A 17,355-nucleotide genomic window follows, 5' to 3' on the forward strand; every position below is an offset into this window, starting at 1 on the left:
TCTTACTTTGCTTTTCTCTGCCAGAGAAAATGACTTTTATACTGGAAAGGAATATAAAAAAGGCAAACTGCCACCCTTTATGGTTTCGAAGTCACCAGGCCCACATGCTGTATACCCCTAGCATACAGAGAGAACTGGCAGGTGTGATGACTGAAGTACTCCAGTGATCTTTGTGGGACTGAACCATTAGGGAAGTACCAGTACTTGAATTCTCTGAGATGTTACCTTCCTACAGGCTGCTTTGGGGCTGTGGGTTTTGGTTATCTGGGTTCTCCAAAGAGCCACATTTCAGCTGTGAAGAATCTAGTCTGAGGCTGTCCACAGCTTCTTTCAGTCCATACCAGCCTTGGGCTATGTAGGACAGTTTTTAAAGCCTGTCTTATCAGAGCCTCCTTTGTTCTGTCCTAATGCCTGTGAAGGCTGCCAGATCTGTTCTCCTAGCCCTTAGTGCTCTCCTCGTTGGTCTCAGGTGGTCTCTTTTTTAGGAGGGATCTTAGCCACCATTGAAGCACTTTTTCCAGACCCTTCTTTTAGTCTTCTATGTCTACAGTTAAGGAGATTTTAACTTCAGTGAGACAAGACTGTTACCTTGCCTTTGGATAAGGAAATAAGTTTATTTAGCACCTGCTCTATGCCAGGCACTGTACTTTACAAGTATTATTTCACTTGAACCTCACAACCCTGGGAGGAAGGTGCTGTTATTTTCCATTTTACAGTTAAGGAAACTGAGGCAGGCAGAGATTAAATGACCTACCCAGGGTCACACAGCTAAGAAGTTTGAGGTTGGATTTGAACTTAGGTCTTCCTGACTCCAAGCCCAGCACCCAAATCCCATGGCACCTAGCTGCCTCTTAATAAGCAGCCTTATCCATTAGCAGAGGAAGGTGATAGTCCAGAATATTTGGTACTTAATTCCCCCATAAGTTAACATAATGCTCTCTACTTAGGAGTAGATTCCCCTGAGAACTGAAATTCTTTGAGATGATTTAATTATGAAATATTTACTTTTATTTTATGATGAAAAGACTCGAATATGAATCTGCTCACTAGTCTCATGCAGCTTCATTGTAACCAGTGGTGGTTTTGGAGACAAAATCCTAATCATTTCTGTGCATTGTCTTCCCCTCCCCCCAGGCACTTTGTGTATGATCACATATTTGCTGAGAAGATAACCTCTATGCATAACCAGCAAACTCCTGATGAAGAAGAAAATGAGAACTTGAAAAAGACAGTTGCAATGTTGCAGGCCCAGCTGAGCCTGGAGCGGAAGAAGAGAATGACTATGGAGGAAGAGTATGGAATGGTCCTGAAGGAGAACTGTGACCTGGAACAGCAGCTGGGAGCCTCAGAGGCCTACCGAGCTCGGGCCCTGGAGCTGGAGGCAGAGGTGGCAGAAATGCGGCAGATGCTACAGACGGAACATCCGTTTGTAAATGGTGTTGAAAAGCTGGTGCCAGATTCGTTGTTCCTTTCTGTCAAAGAATCCAGCCAGACCCTGCTGGAGGAAATATTCCTGGCAGGACCAGAGCTGAGCAAAAGGCCTCTCAAACGCAGCAGCAGTGAGGCAGTCCTGAGTAGTCTGGCTGAGAGCGACATCGTCAAGGGCCACGAAGAGACTTGTATCAGGAAGACGGAGGCCATGAAGCAGAGAGGCATTTCCCTGTTACATGAAGTAGACACCCAATACAGAGCTCTGAAGGTTAAATACGAAGAGCTGCTCAGAAAGTGCCAGCAGGAGGAGGAGGACTCCCCGAAACATAAGGCTGTGCAGACTTGTAGGGGCCCCAGCCCAGCCCCAAACTTGAGGAGCACAGAGGCTGAGCCAGTCCCCGGCAGCCAGGAGCTGGCCAGCATCTTTCCGGACTCCACCAGTTCTACCACAGCCCCTCCTCCAGAATACAAAGCCCTCTTCAAAGAGATCTTTAGTTGCATCAAGAAAACTAAGCAAGAGATAGATGAGCAAAGAACAAAGTATCAGTCTCGGCCCCCACGTTCTTAGCCAACCTCCATGTAGTGCCCTGGCTCTTGCTGTTAGACCTTTTCTCTACTCTCTCCCCTTCAAGCCAGGGTTTATAAAGTGGTCCAGGTTATGCAGTGGCCACTGTGTTGCAAATGAAGTCTCCCTCTTTGCTGACCCTGCAAATGCATGGAGCAAGGAGAGTGAGCTGAGTAGCCATCAGGGTCAGTAGCTATGACAAAACCAGCCTGCTCTCTGCAGAACTGGGGCTGGTGCACAGACTTGAATGGAATTTATTTCCCAAAAAAGTTGAACAGGGTGTATGTAGAAGGGTTATGTGCACTTGTGGTGGGAGGGTGGGGTCTGGAAACACTGGTACTCAAAGTGGGCAAGTCATTCTCACTCACTTAGTCAAGGTAGATTAATGTGGTCATTTAATGTTAAAGTCAGTGTTGGAGGCAGCTATCCTGAAATGTGTATAGGGTATATACATGACTTCAAAATACCACAAATTAGCTATGTACCAGAGAATAGACCATTTGGTAATGCAATTTGTGATAGGGTGGACTGTTTTTTCTAATTTGATTTTATCTGGTATTACCGAAGAGTTGGCTTTAAATGTTAAAGGCAAGTTACTCATCACCACTCAAAAAGAACCAAAGAAGGGCAAGTTATTTACAAAGCACACTTTGTGTGCTATGAATGTGGAGAAATAGTTATCCTCATACTTGTTCTTGTAACCTACCTATTTTTAAGAGCAGGTTTTTAGAACTCATTTGGAAAGGAAAAATGGGAGGAGGGGGAGGAGCATGGAGATTATTCTTAAGACTTGAGTTAGGACCAAGGTTTTCTTTGCAGAAGCTACTTGTTTATTATGTATATTCTGTCTTAATAGATGGGGGCTTGTTGGCTAGATGGCCAAATAAGCTCTTAACTAAGTTCCTAGAATTTTTGTCAGCGTTTCTCACTAATTGTAGAAGTTGTAAAAACTTATTTCCTGTCTGTTTCCTTATTATATGTGGAAGTATATCTACACATGACCTATATATGTTCTTATAAATTAAAACTATTTAAAAGAACTGGAGTTCTGAACTACTGTAAATATTTTTCTAAAAATAAAGCTATCTATGGAAATAAACAAGTCTGTTATTCATACCAAACTTCAAGATATTCCATTGGCCAAAATATTCTTCCCCTTTCATTAATGGCAAATAATGTTTACAAAGAATTCATAAGGAATTAAGAACTGCACGGCTGCTTTGAAACAAAGTTTAAACCACCATTTATTTAGCAGAGACAAAGGCTCAGTTATTTGGCACTCTGCTTTACTGCAGATGTAAGATGTAGTATGCAAATATAAGTACATCACTACTTACCACTGGAAAGGCTCACTTCATCAGGCATACATGGAGAAACCCCCAGCCTTGGGAGTTAAGCTTAGCATTTTCACTTCTGCTACTGTTTTCATTGCACTTTTTATTCCATTTCTTAAAATCGCCTGAAAATGAAAATACTTAAAATTCCCCTGAAAATCAGGCTGTCTCTATAGGTTGCTTTTACTTTTTTAAGTAACACCATCATTTGTTTTTCTTCATACTAAAACCCCACTAGTATACAAGTAGAAACCATGGAAGAAATTCAAATAGAGCTGGATAGGATGTTGGAAGTCTAGTTCATTCTCACTCCCCTGCACCCCGCCCCCCCCCCCCCCAGCTCAAGCCCAAGAGCGAGCGAGCACACACACGCACACATTTGACAGACAAGGAAATTGATACTTTGGCCTACTGGCAATGGCAAGCCCAATGATCACACTTGATAATTACATCCTCAGCACCCCAAACAGTTTTTGTCACACAGGAGCTTAGTAAGTGCTTATTGATTTAATTAAAATATCAACCAATGAGTGTTTTTCCCCTCCCCAATGTCATGTTGCTACTCAAAAGGTAGAGCAAACAGAACCACCTAAAGTCACCTCAGTCCCAAACTTAAAAATAGCACCAAAGCAACCCAAAATAGGGTAGTCATGTGCTCTCACTTTCAGAAAAATCAAACTTATAGCTACAATCAAGAAATTGGGACATAGGAATTCCTGTGATATGCAAGTTGTATCATTCAAATCAGTATGTCTAGTATATGTCTGTCTATATGGATGGAACATTTTCAGGATCATGTATAGTGTGTAAAAAGTTGACAAGACAAAATCTGAGATATGTGCCTTTCACTGGGGAAAGGGGATGGCTATATATGACTATTAGATACCTAACAAACTTTAAAAGGCCCCTTCCTCCTGAGATGTCATGACAGAAACCTTCAAAAAGAAACTACTTTAAAAGCAAAAAAGCTATTTTCTATGCCACAGTTTCTAATGGACTTAAGCTCTAACTACACTTGAATTTTATAGATCTGTTCTCATGATCTTTGATGGGTGATTCAAAAAAATGGAACCATTAACCTGGTACTTACTACTGTCTGCTAAACTACATAGCCAGATTCCGATCTAAACCAAGAAGAGATACTTGCTTTGTTGACCAACATAATCCATTAGGTAACTTTCTTAGGAGTAAAACCAAGCCAAATGTTGCAAATCTTTCATATATTTACCCAAATACAGATTACCCACCTAAAATACGATCGCTTTAAAAGAAAGATAAATTATACAGTGAAAAAAATAAGATTTTTAAGACATATTTCAATTCAAATGTTTTATTTTTATAATCACTAGCTTTTTCTGTCACCCACTATCATTCTCTTCTCCATCTTCCCAAGTCATCCACTATCATCCATTGCAACTGAATGCATTTTTAGAAGCTAGAGATCTTTCTCACATTTAGATCCAGTTGCACACTTACATCCAATGCCGGCTTAAGTTTCTCACCTAGGAAGGAAGTGTCTTCATGGCAAAAGTCACAGCATTCTTTTCAGAGGCTGTCCTTAAAGGACTTTATTATTAGTTTAGTTTAAAATTTAATTACTGCTATTTTAAAAGCCTTTGAACTCCGTCTCTTATCTTGGTCTTTTGATTTTAACAAAATAAAATCACCTGTATTTTTACAACCTAAAAAACACTTTACCTCTAGAAAAAGAACTGACTAAAATGGGAAGGGAGGCTTAAGCTCAGATCACCGGAAGTCTTTAGGCAGAAGACTGTCAGGGATGTTGTGTCAGATAAAGGTGGACTAAAATAATCTTTAGAGTCTGTACTCAAGTCTGAGGCTGAGATTCTGTGATTCTAATTGTCTCAATTAACTCAACTGGCAGTGATGGTCACCCATTGAAGGGGAGTGTGATCCTTTAATGAAAACTAATGAATCTCTACATAATTCCCAAAGCTTTCCAACCTATGTAGTTGGAATCAAGAGGGTGAATAAAGGATACCCTCAGATTTCATACAAGGCAGATTGGCAATTGAGTATCTTCCTATATGCAGGCAAAAAGGTCAATTTCCAAGTATCTCACATGGTCTAATTACTGGCTGTGATGAACTGGTAATGCCTCTGCAAAGAACCTGCTCATCAGAGCTTGAATACCTCTAGTTTTGACATTACAATAAAAATCTCTTTTTCCCTACTACTTAAGGATCTTCCTCCACTTTCTGTGCAACTACTTTAAGAGCTGGTTACATTGCTTTTCTTTTGTCATAAAAAGATGTGGCACCAAAATGATGCCAAGAGTTTGTGTTAGCATTTATTTTTAAAATACACAAAATAGAGATATTGTACATCACAAACTGTGATAACTACACTTACATATTGTCCAGGACTTACCTTTATTTGCATAGATATGCAAACAGGTCAAAAGAATATATAAATTTAATTGTCTGTTCTTTCTATTTGCTGTTTCATGTAAACAATTAAGAAAGTTGCTACATAAGGTAGTAACATTGTTTAAAATTTTTAAATAGCTATAAAAACCCAACAGTATTATACTGCAATTTGGCTTCTTTAATGGAACTGGCAGATGCTTTTATAGACAGAAAATCTAAGACTGAGCATCAGCTTCTAGGCATTTTAAATATTAAAAACCTCCAGCTTTTCTCATTTTGTAAACAGAACTTTTAACTTGGTTGGCATTGAATTACAAAATAAAATATTAAACCATGATTTTTTTTTCCATCTCACCTATATCAGTATATACTCTTTTTATTATTAGAATGGAACCAAATGAGAAGCAAAATACATTAGGAATTCCAAATGATACTGGAAGAGGATCCTGGCGGATCTCTCCTGGGAGCACTCCTGCCTCCAGCTGGCCATGCAAACTGAATGTGACGACCTGTGTAACTGGCTTGTGCAATGCCCCATGGCCACGTGAAGATCAGATCCTGCTCCATGTTCCCTGAAGCAAGTCCAGGTGTTACTCCCATCTCTGCTCCCTGTGGTATCCATCCTCTGGCCTACATTTGTGGGGGAAAGCAGTTCACTATGACTGTCAGGACTGCACTGTTCCCTTAAGGTACCACATGCCTCCATAGCTTACACAGCAGTCCTGGGGACAGGGGAGAAGAAAAATCAGATGTGAGAAATTATTACAGTGAACTTCACACAGCCACATTCATGTCCTGAATGATGCCACCAACAAATACTTAAACAACAGAGGTTACTGAACAGCTGAGAGTCAGGAGACCTGGGTTCTAGTTCTAACTTGGACATGCTGACAAATTTCTTTACCAGGCCCACCTAAAGTTCTTCATTTATGAAATGGAAAGGCAGGAATATTGTGGGGGAAAAAAGCCTAGGTGAAAAGTATATTTGGTTTTTTCTGCACTTCAATGCTTCTTGGGAATGCTATGGTTTTTAAAAGACCTAAATGACTATATTACTAGGTAAAGCATAATTTTCTCAAAAGGGTTAACTGATGATAGATCCCTAGACTGGGAGTCAGGAGAACTAAATTCTAGCCCCAGCCCTGTCTGCTAAGAGACAGCAGTGTTCAGAGAATCTGGGTTCAAATTCCTTTGGGTAACCCTTTCAGCTTCACTGTTCTCATCTATCAAATGAGGCAAACAAGTTTGCCTCTAAATCTATGAGCCTAAGAAGGCTACTAATGCAGCTGTATGAACCTGAGGGCATGTCATTTCACTTCCCTTGACTGTGGTCATATAGACAGGAAACAGTATTGCTGGCAATCAAACTAAGGTTCTCGAATTCCACAACTACAGCTCTTTCAAAACTGTCTGTTTTGTAATTTATCTGCCCCTGCCATGAAGGAAGGGCCTTTTTATCTGATGCATCCCAAGTGGGCTATTACCTTTAACACTTTATCCACCTCCTGTTTGCTGAGGTCTTCTCCACATTCTTGATTTAGTCGAGTCTGAATTAGATTCCGACGTACCCGGTAATTTTTGGAAAATATTTCAAGTAAAACCTGTCGATGCTTAAGTGGCAGCAAAAACACAATCATTTGTAATGCTTGCTCTGGAGAAAGGAAAATAATTCCCAAACAAGAAATTCATAGACACAACACACGAGAGGATGAGCTAAGAGTTCAGAGGGCGATGATGAAGCACGTCTACAGGAAGCTGTCCTTCCTACCCTCCTTCTGAAGGAGGATGGAAAATACAGTTAAGCTCTCTCTGACCGCCAAACTACTTTCAATCAATGCGGTTTCTAGCCCAAATCACTTAGATTTGCTCTCTTAAAAAGAGGTCACTCTTCTAATGTGAAAATGTTTAATATAATTGTACATGTGTAGCCTGTATCAGACTGCAAGCTGTATTGTGAATGGGAGAAGGGGAAAATTTAGAACTCAAAATCTTATAAAAGTGAATGTTGAAAACAAAACATTAATTTTTTTTTAAAAAAGAGTCACTTCTTGGTAGTGAAAAGGGGGCTACAGATGCTACATGTTGTATATCCTGTCTAACAGTAGCTGTTCTGGCTGGCTTTCCTGTTTTTCTTTGTTACAAGGATATGTTCAATGGGAAAGAGAAGACATTAGGAATTCATTGTACAATAAAAGCAATAACCTACACAGTTCACAATTGATCTATGATGTAATAAATCCTGAGGAGTTGGCTGAGATACAGAGAATTTAAATGACCTGCCCAGTCATAGGTATTAAGGTCAGAGGCAGGTTATGAATCCAGTTCTCCCTGATTCCAAGCCCAGCACTCTGTCTATTTATCATGCTGCCTCTACCAGTGACACAAAAAGAAGGCAAAGTATTCTTTTAACTCTCCCCTCCTAAAAGTGGGATGTGGAAAACATTGGGGAAACTCAGCTACAACACTTCAGAAGGGTTCCTGCAACAGTCAGAACAGGTGTGCCTCACTTTACAAAAGAGCAGTTTTATCTTCAAAGCACTAAGATAAACTTATGACTTGTAGGGAAATTCATACTCTTCATGGTTATGAAAATGCCAACTGTTCAAAACTCAAAAACTGTGGTGAATCCTTGTCTAAATCAAATAACTCCTTTGTAATGCAAAAGTCACCATGCAAGCCCAGTAATGTTTTTTTACATCTGGACAAGCTTAGGTACGGTCAGCCCTCCCCCTTTCCCTCCACACATTTGGGGCCAACTATGGCTAAAGAGTAGACACCCTCCCTTCCACCCCCACCCCACTCAAGAATTTGGCCAAAAAGAAACCCGATTTCCACCTGGCTGCTAGTTAAATAAGCCAGCAATAGTGAAAAGGGCCTGAGAGGTCCTTTACCTGATCACTCATGTCTCCAGACTCCCAAAGTGCAAACACCTTCTGCTCATCAGGAGAAGCAGCAGTCTGTGGGGGAAACTAATCATGGCACACATGTGAGCTTGGTTTGAACTGGGTCTGATTTTCCTAAAGCACAGGTCTGACCATTTCATCCTTCTTTTCAATAAACTCCAGTGGCACCCTATGACCTCCAGAATCAAATATAAAATCTTGTCTGGCTTTGAAAGCTTCTCACAACCTGGCCCCTTCCTACCTCTCCAATCACACACCTCTCTGCAATCTCTCACAACTCTCTCCAGTTGCATTGGCCTCTTTGCTGTTTCTCAAACAGGACGTTATAACTGACAAGGCCAGTCATTTTCACTAGCCTTGCCTCAGGCCTGCATCATTCTCCCTCCTCATCTCCATCTCTTGCTGGAGTTCAACAGCAATCTCAACTAAAGAGACTGTCAGTCTTCTGCAAGAAGCTTTCCGCACATTGATTATCTCTCATTTACTCTGTCTCTTTCTTCTTATTTGTACATAACTGTATGTTATCTCTTCCTTGACTGTGAGCTCCTTAACAGGAAGGAACTTGACACAGGGACTTATTTCCCTACTTCCCGGACACAGCTATTCATTTTCTGCATATTCAGTTCCTAAAGAAAAAGAAAAGAAGGCAACAAGAGAATGTCCCTGCCCCCCATCCAGATGGCAAGGAGAAGTTGCCACAAGGAACCTGAAGTGTTCTCTAAGGAACAGGTAAGAAGTATAAACATCTCTCTCAAGACCCAGTATCTGTCCCCCAGACATGAGGCTTCCTCTGTGGCTCACCTGAGGGGCACTGGGCCCTTGGTCTCTGCCTGAGAGCCCGGAGAATGGCTGAAGGAGCTGACACAGTCCCTTTGTGATTGCCCAGGGAAGGCCAGGCTTCTTTAGAACAACTAGGGACTCCTGCCCCAATTTTCAGCCCTCATGTACACAGGCTTGAGTCTTACAGCCATAGCACTGCTCAGCACTTGAGACCTGCCTAACCTTGGCACCAGCATCTCCAAAGCTACAGCCCTACTTTACCCAGTGGGATGGGGAGATAGGAGTAAGCAGAAGGGTAAAGGCAGCCCACCCAGAACACCAGGGCCCCCAGTAATCCACAAGGCAAAGCTCCCAGCGAGTCTGCTTGGTAAATGGAAGTCTCCTTTCCCCATTCTCAGTTCTCCTTCCTGGGATGCTCATCTTGAATTAAAGACATTTCCCCTGTGACTAAGGGGAAATAATAACAACGATAATGAAGATGACAGCATTTGCATAGTGCCTGCTACGTGCCAGGCACAGAGCTCACAGCGATCCCGACAAACAGGTGATATTATTATCCCCATTTGACAGCTGACAAAACTGAGGTCAACAGCGGTTAAATGACTTGCCCACAGTCATGCAGCTAAGTGTCTGAGGCCACATCTGAACCTGAGTTTTCCTGGCTTCAAACCCAGTAGCCACTGTTACCCAGTTGCCTTTTAAAAATTCAGGGGATAAAAGTTTCCCAGCCTCCTCTTTCACCTGTGTATGTATTCTCATTATTAGCATTGTCCCCCAAACAGATAGTTATTCCTCCTTTCCTATCACTGTGGAGGCCATAGCCAGCCCATCAGACTGAAGCCCTGGTAAGATGAGAAAGCAACTGCCAGAGTCATGGAAAGCCCAGGAGCCCTGAGTGTGGCTGCCTTTCCTGATACTTCCCAGCTGGATGATGGTGAATACGTCAGATCCCCTCAGGTTTCTGTATCTATAAAACACCAATTTCACAGAATTATCTGAAGAAATTGCTATTGATATGTGAGAGCCATGGTTAACTCCCCCAAATTCAAATACCCCAAACTTAGACAGTCATGAAAAGACAAATGGGTTTGTGTTGGTTAGCTTAGGCCTTATGAAGCAACCACAGCCCCCCATGGGATCCTGGAAAGAGTGCTGTGGCTGGTGAGATGCTGACTGTAGCCTAGCGCCCCCATGAGACTTCTAGTGGAACAACGGCATGCTGGAGGCTACTTGAAGGTCCATGTAGGGTGGTTCAGTGTAGACCTAAGAGTCCTCCCATCATTCACAGCACCAACTGGAATTGCCACTCTTCATATCCAGGGAACAGGCTATCCACACCAACTCCTCCAACACTGCCCCTTCTGACCCATACAGTCTGTGTGGGGCCAGCAGAAGTCGGGGTCAGAAACGACCAAACAGCTAGCACACCACTTGGGAGAAGCTCTCGGGCTCCAGGCCACAGCTGCTCCTCCTCCAGATACATGCTTAAACAAAGGCTCCCTCCCTAAGCAGCACTGCACTCCCCACTGTGGAGGGTTACTTACAGGCACCAAAATCTGTTTGCAGCCAGCAGCCAGCACCGTGTCCTGAAGCATCCTGTCTGAAATGCCACTGAACAGTGTGTGCCCGGGGGGCAGGCTGGCCAAGTGCATGTTGAAGAGGCGCTTCAGTTCGCTTAGAGTGAGCACAAATTGCCTCTGAAAGGTGGCCTCCACAAAGGCCCTCAGTTCCCGAGCCATGGGTGCCTCCCCACAGCCTGTTGGGGGGTGCCCGTTGAGGGTGTCACCTCCCGTGACTCGCCCAGCAGGGAGCCCGTTGGCCAACTTGTTCCTGAGGCTGCCACAGGTCGAGGTGTCCATGGGCTCCTCCTTATCACCTTGCTCTCCCTCCTCTTCCTCTTCACTCACTGGCTCCTCCTTGATCCGAATGCTGGAGGAGGCCTGCATTGCCTGCAGCTGCTCCTTCTTCCACTGCAGTTCTCGTTCCAGCAGCAGGTGGTTCTGTTGGGCCTTGGCCTTGGCCGCTTGGACTCGTTGATCCCCAGAGACCAGCATAACAGGCACTACAAGGACAGGGTGCTGTTCAGAATGAGGAATTCCGTGTCTCAGGAGATAAGACACTTCAAGGCCCAAAAGCTGAGCCCTTCTGTCTCAAGGACACATTCATTCGAATGAGAGGTGGCTGCAAGGGAGAAGGCTGAGGGGTAGATAGCCTGAGGGTAGAACAAACATTTCCCAAATAGGAAAAAACTGAGAATCAATGGAATTGTACAAGCTCCCAGGAAATACTCAGTGAGAGAGCCAGGGCTGGAGGTCAGGTGTGTTGAACCCTTCCTGGTCCCCACAGCTACAAGGGCCTTTGTCACCTAAGCCAGTGGAAGCTAGCTGCTGCCAGCAATAGTGACAGAAGAAAAAAAAATCACAGTTCTTAAATTGTGGAGAGAGAGAGTGGACAAAGAGCACTGACTCTGGAGTGAGAGGACCTAGGTCTACTTGTGTGTCCCTGGAGCAAGTCACTTGACCTCCTTAGGCCTTAGTTCCCTCATCTGTAATGGGACTAGATGGTGTCTGAAGCCCCTCCCAACTCTATCCATGATCCTGAATGCCACTTGTAGTGTACTGTATCTACAGGCCAGCCTGACAACACCATCTTGGTCAATCCCTCTAAAGGAAGGCAGGACAGAGGGCACTGATCTACCTCACTATTCATATGCCAAGCCCTCTTTGTGTGCTGGGATCTGAGCCCTGGCTTTTGGTCAAACCCTCAACTCAATTTTCATGCTGAGCCTAAGTTAGCAATCAACAGATTCAGATCCCCTCCCAGAGGAGGCAGGAGGGACAAGGAAAAAAAAGCAGGGAAAAAGGTAACAGGTCAAAACCTTTCACAAGCACTGCCCATGTAGCATCAAGTCTCAGGAAGAAAGACCTTTAGGAATTTCCTCTTCCACATCCGTCCTCCCAACCCAGCCCACAACCTCACAGTCTCAGCCCAGATCCCTGTCTCCACCTCCTCCAAACAAACCTGATTGTCCTTCGGCAGTCTTTGGCACAGTCTCTTTTACTAGACTATAGACCTTTTCTAACCTGAAATGGGAAAGAAGCACCAGGTTAAAAAAGACCTTTTAGATTAAAGTTTTCTTATCTCTTAAGCAGAGGTGCTTCTATCAGCCTCCACCCCAGACTCCTAATAAATTTCTCAAGTTATCCAGAAAAAAGCAGCCTCTGACTTCCAACAATAGTGTTCCAACCACCCTCCCCAGCCCTCACTAAATCCCTTGGGCCACTCATCTCAGCCTCTCTTGCTTACCATCTCCACGCAGTCCTCTGCTTGACACCTTCCTCTACTTTCTCTATTCTCTGCCCATCTTCCCCCAACTTCCAACCCCTGGTCTCCCACTAAATTCTCTTTAGTTCATCTCTCTACAAGCCAGGGCTCCTTTACTTTCCAGTTCCCCACTCCCCTATCCCTTGGCCAATACCTCCTCTAACATCACCATTGTGGGAGAACATAAGGTCTGGACCTCGGTTCTAAGTGCACAAATGGTTTTTCCTGCCCCTGGACCATGAAGCTGTCACCTGAGCAGCAGAAATCAGTAGGTTTTCCTTCAGCCAAGGAGGAGGGTGTGTGTATGCATGGGGGGGAGGGGAGAAATGGGGGCACTTCTGCACATTCTACTGGCTTCCCACCCCCACCAGCATCACCCCTACCTTTAGCAAGTGTAACTTACTTAGCCTGGATGCCCATCCACAGCATATGCTGCCGCTGGACTACGTCTGGATGCTTTTTGATGAAGTCCTCATCGTAAGGGAGCAAGAACTCCCAACCCTTGTTGATCCGCACCACAGCCATGTGCTCCAGAAAGTCCTTCACATCCTCTGCACAGAGCTGGGACCCAAAGGGACAATGGATTTGGAGAAAAGCTGGGATACCAGACTGAGCCTCTGGATGGGCTTCATAATCAGCCCACTACCTTAGATCCCACAAGTCTTTGGGTAGCTCAGGCATTCCTTGACTAGACCATATTGATTCCCCCCTTTCCCCAAATTGTTCCAACAGACTTAAGTGGGGGCCTCAAGAGTAGGCTGAGGTGAAAAGAAGCCATGAGGTAAAAGGGGATGAAGTGATGGACTTGGGAGTCAGATAGACCCACCAAATACTACTCAGACAAGAGTCAGCTGTGTGACCCTGAGCAAGTGCTTAAGTTCTCTGAGGCTCAGTTTCCTAACTGGTAAATTTGGGATAATCATTATTGTAGGTAGTTGTGAAGATTACATGATAATGCATGTCTAATGCTTTACAAACCTTAAACCACATAAAAAGTCTATGGGTCTTATGCTGACTACCATCTTGCACTTCCTGTCACCAGTTCTGTGGGCAGAGTGGGAGGGACAGCCTCTCTGGTTACCTGCCTAGCCTACTTCTTCCTTTCTCCCACTGCTTGGGCCCAAGTCTGGGGGCTTAGGAACCAAACACTTACTTTTGTAACTGCTGCCACCTCTTTTCTCACTACCCAGCGGCTCTGTGTGAACTTCCACATCTGGGGAAAAGAAAGACAAAGGTTTCCACATGTCCTATGAGCTCTGGGATGGCTTCCAAGCAGCTCCCAATACCGAGAGAGCTGCACAGAGAGCCCTTGGGGAGAGGAGGGAGGTATGCTTCTGGTCTTCTTTGGAGAATGGATGCCAGAAAGTCTAGAAGCCATAGTAAACACACAGCCTATGGCATCCCCCACTACCAGAACCTCCCCTTTCAGATTTATATCACCCTAAGCTCCCCATATCATTGATACTGACACAAGGTGTCCTTATGTCAGCTGGGGGTGTAAGAGTGGGAAGCCAGGGACAGGCTCTCCCATATTCCCTTCTATCACCACTCCCCTCAACCCCAAACTCCACCTAAAAGGACTCACATCCAGATCAGTAACCTCCACCCCCCACTCTGATCCCAGAATTCTTTAATGAGAATTTCAGAAGGGGCTGAACAGAGTAGGTAACTTTAAAGGCAAGCAGCATTCCTAAAAGGCACAAAAAAATAAAATAAAGCAAAAACAGGAAGAGAGGGCCCCATCTTTCCACCCTCACACTTCTTTCTCCCTGCCACTTACACTTGCTACCAACCCAAAGCACTGCTTTATGAGCCTGCTTGGGATTCCTGAGTGAAACCAATCCATATCCTGAACTAGTGTGTTGGGGCAAAAAGTACAAGGGACAGAAGCAGAAACCTGGGGTGAAGTCCTAGCTCTGTCACTTATTCTCTATGTAACCTTGGACCAGTAACTTAACTTCTTGGAGCCACAGTTGCCACATCTGTAAAATGGGGCAATACCCATATAATCAATTCAAAAGTTTGCAGAGAAAATCAAGTAAGATAAGGCAGGTAAAGCACTACTATAAACTGCTATATAAAGTCGTAGGAGGTGGGGGAGAAGGGAGAGCACTACACCGATCAATCCATCACTGTGAATTTCTCTACTACAAGGATTCTTAACCTTAGTTTCATGAATGTGGTGGGCAATTTGGTAACCATATTTTAGTAAGACTGGTTTCTTTTGGGTCCCAAGGCTTCGCCAAAGGAGTCTCTGACACAAGAAAGGTTAAGAATCCCTGCTCTAGAATAAAAATGGAACCCAGAAAAAGTGAAGTAAAGGCCAGTGAAGGAGTTCCAGGATTGCCAAGGACTGTCCAGACTGAGAACAGTACATTTGAAATATAGGTTTGCTCCCTCTTCTAGCCCAGGGGCAGTACACAAGAGAAACCCAGCTCTTCCCAGACAGGCTCCACAGGAGCTCTCTTTTTGCAAATCTTCCCATTACTTACAACAAAGTCCCGACCCCTACAGAGCACTTCTGCAGGCACCCCACTGTGAGGGCTGGAGCTGTCCTTTGGGTACAGGATGTCACTGCCAACGAGAAACCAAATGGCTGCAGATGTCACAGGAAGCCAAGGCTAGGGAATGCCTGAGCCCAGGACTGACAAACAGCAATCTTCATCCTAGCCCCAGACCACCCCACCTAAGATAGGACAATACTCTCTTCCCAACCTGCTGGCCAGCCCTGGCTCCTCATTCCAATCTGGGGACTATTTACTTGGATTGGAGGATATACCAGTTCCCCCTATCGGATTCATTTCCTGTGGGACTCTCAGTCCCTACGACTGCTGAATATCTGGCAGACCACTGGCCCTTGCTCAACAGATTAGCATGATTTACTTTCTAACAGGACAAGTTATCAGCTTTGCAGCCCCCATCTCAGATATTCATTCTCTCCTCATCCTCTGGTCCCCACCGTGGAAAGGATCTATTCCACACCACTGTACGGCCCAAGAGGAAACAGCATATATGCAGCCAAATACATACTCGTTGCATGAACAAACATACCTCTTCACAACCCAGTTTCCCTGCACCAGCATCGCCACCTGCTGGATGCAGCGCAGAACAGAAGTTGAGTCCGTCCCTAAGCCCAGCAGGCTCATCAGGTTGGCAAAAGGCATGACCTTCACTGAGACAAGAAGACAATGGGTTCCATAAAGCACCAGCCAGAAACCCTGGATCCTGCACACTGTTCCCCAAGATGGAAACCCAAAGGGAAGGTTTTATGTCTATGGACACTGATTATCCACACAAGTTCATCAAGCCAAAAAGGAAGCAGCCAGCATATCAGGCATGGGACATGAAGCCAGGTCTTAGGCCAGAAAGTTTCCAGCACCTTCCAAGGCCTCCTGTACAATCCCCAGGCTCCACATTCATCAACACTGAGCCAGAGAGCCCAGGCTCTTCCAGGTCTTTTGGTTTTCAGAGCCCATGGAGTCCAGTGTCAGGGACCCAAAAATCAGACAGAATACTTGTTCTGATGACTCCTCAGGGACCCACTGAGGAAAGAACAGAATTAGGAGCTAGCATGGGCAAGGAACAGGATAGTGAGGAAGAACAACAAAACACAGGCTTTGGGGACGAGGATCTGAAAGAGGGTGGGAGGAGGGCACGAACCATTCTTCATCAGTATCTTAATCTGATCTGCCAAAGGCAGAGTCCTCAGCTGGGCCATCGACAGGACGTTACTAGGAGCCATAGGTTTTTCTCTAAGAGAGAAATAACAGGAGTTTTCAGAGATATGCAGAGCCATGGGTGGCCTTGATATTATGTCATGGGTCATGCTGCATCAGAAGCACAACTCAGGCACAGGGTACTCACTTTTCTTCCTCGACGTTCGGAGGCATTAACATCATCAAGTACTCACTGAGAACAGAAAAATCACAGAAGGTGAGAACTAACTCCCAAGGATTTCCCCCTCCTCTCTTCCCTCCCAAACTATAGAACACAAGAGGGTTTGCCATCCAAGGCACAAGCTCAGGACCAAAGATAAAATTTAACAAGCAGACTGCCCAAAAATATGAGCCACCAGGACTTCCCCATCCCACTGCCTGGAAGGACCACAAACCCAACTTGGCCCTGTAAAAATCCATAGTGGCAGGAGTATGGAAAGAAGCTGCCCTCACAGGATGTACGAGATTTCACCACAGGAGGTAGGAGTTGGAACTTTTTTTTCCACATCAGTCTGACTTACTCCCTTTCTCATTCCCCACAGAGGGGGCATTCTCACCTTGGAGATTTGATGAGCTCTGTGTTCTCTGAGATCCCAGGGCCCTGGCACAGAAGATACTGGCGCTCATGCTCCGATCGGCTGTCCTGGGGAGCACAACAGACATGCTAAGCCTTGACAAACCCCTGGAGAAGACCCAAGTTAAAACTTTCCGGCCCAGAATTTATTTTAAGGATGAGGATATTTCACAAGGTCTGAGTCTAAGATTCTATTTACAATTCTCAAAGTCACTAAGAGACCATGAAAGTTCCCACATTGTTAGACCTGTTTACAACAGAGGTCAATAAGGCATATATAACATGGAGAGGGATCACTGTATTGCCATATCATTCCCAAAATCTACCTGTATTTTCCA

The 17,355-nt window shown here is 44.6% G+C and overlaps 2 protein-coding genes across 5 annotated transcripts in view; one reads left to right on the top strand and one right to left on the bottom strand.

Moving 5' to 3' along the window:
• CDR2 (cerebellar degeneration related protein 2) overlaps nt 1-3,095 on the top strand; it is a 32,654-nt gene extending 29,559 nt beyond the window's left edge. The window contains exon 5 of the mRNA XM_072597883.1: nt 1,135-3,095. Within this exon, the coding sequence (XP_072453984.1) occupies nt 1,135-1,999 (865 nt within the window). The 3' untranslated portion in view covers nt 2,000-3,095. The remainder of the gene's footprint in view (nt 1-1,134) is intronic.
• Nucleotides 3,096-4,644: 1,549 nt separating this feature from the next.
• Nucleotides 4,645-17,355, bottom strand: part of POLR3E (RNA polymerase III subunit E) — a 29,141-nt gene continuing 16,430 nt past the window's right edge. For all 4 annotated transcript variants that reach the window (XM_072597889.1, XM_072597891.1, XM_072597888.1 and 1 more), the window contains exons 11-22: nt 17,001-17,086; nt 16,592-16,636; nt 16,388-16,479; nt 15,779-15,899; nt 15,220-15,301; nt 13,881-13,940; nt 13,131-13,288; nt 12,425-12,486; nt 10,948-11,465; nt 8,612-8,689; nt 7,205-7,330; nt 4,645-6,442 (exon numbers count right to left, since the gene is read on the bottom strand). In XM_072597889.1, coding sequence (XP_072453990.1) covers nt 6,386-6,442; nt 7,205-7,330; nt 8,612-8,689; nt 10,948-11,465; nt 12,425-12,486; nt 13,131-13,288; nt 13,881-13,940; nt 15,220-15,301; nt 15,779-15,899; nt 16,388-16,479; nt 16,592-16,636; nt 17,001-17,086 — 1,485 coding nt within the window. In that variant the 3' untranslated portion in view covers nt 4,645-6,385. The remainder of the gene's footprint in view (nt 6,443-7,204; nt 7,331-8,611; nt 8,690-10,947; nt 11,466-12,424; nt 12,487-13,130; nt 13,289-13,880; nt 13,941-15,219; nt 15,302-15,778; nt 15,900-16,387; nt 16,480-16,591; nt 16,637-17,000; nt 17,087-17,355) is intronic.

The sequence above is a fragment of the Notamacropus eugenii genome, chromosome 3 (assembly GCF_028372415.1).
Source record: "Notamacropus eugenii isolate mMacEug1 chromosome 3, mMacEug1.pri_v2, whole genome shotgun sequence".
In the NCBI taxonomy this organism is placed as follows: Eukaryota; Metazoa; Chordata; class Mammalia; order Diprotodontia; family Macropodidae; genus Notamacropus; species Notamacropus eugenii.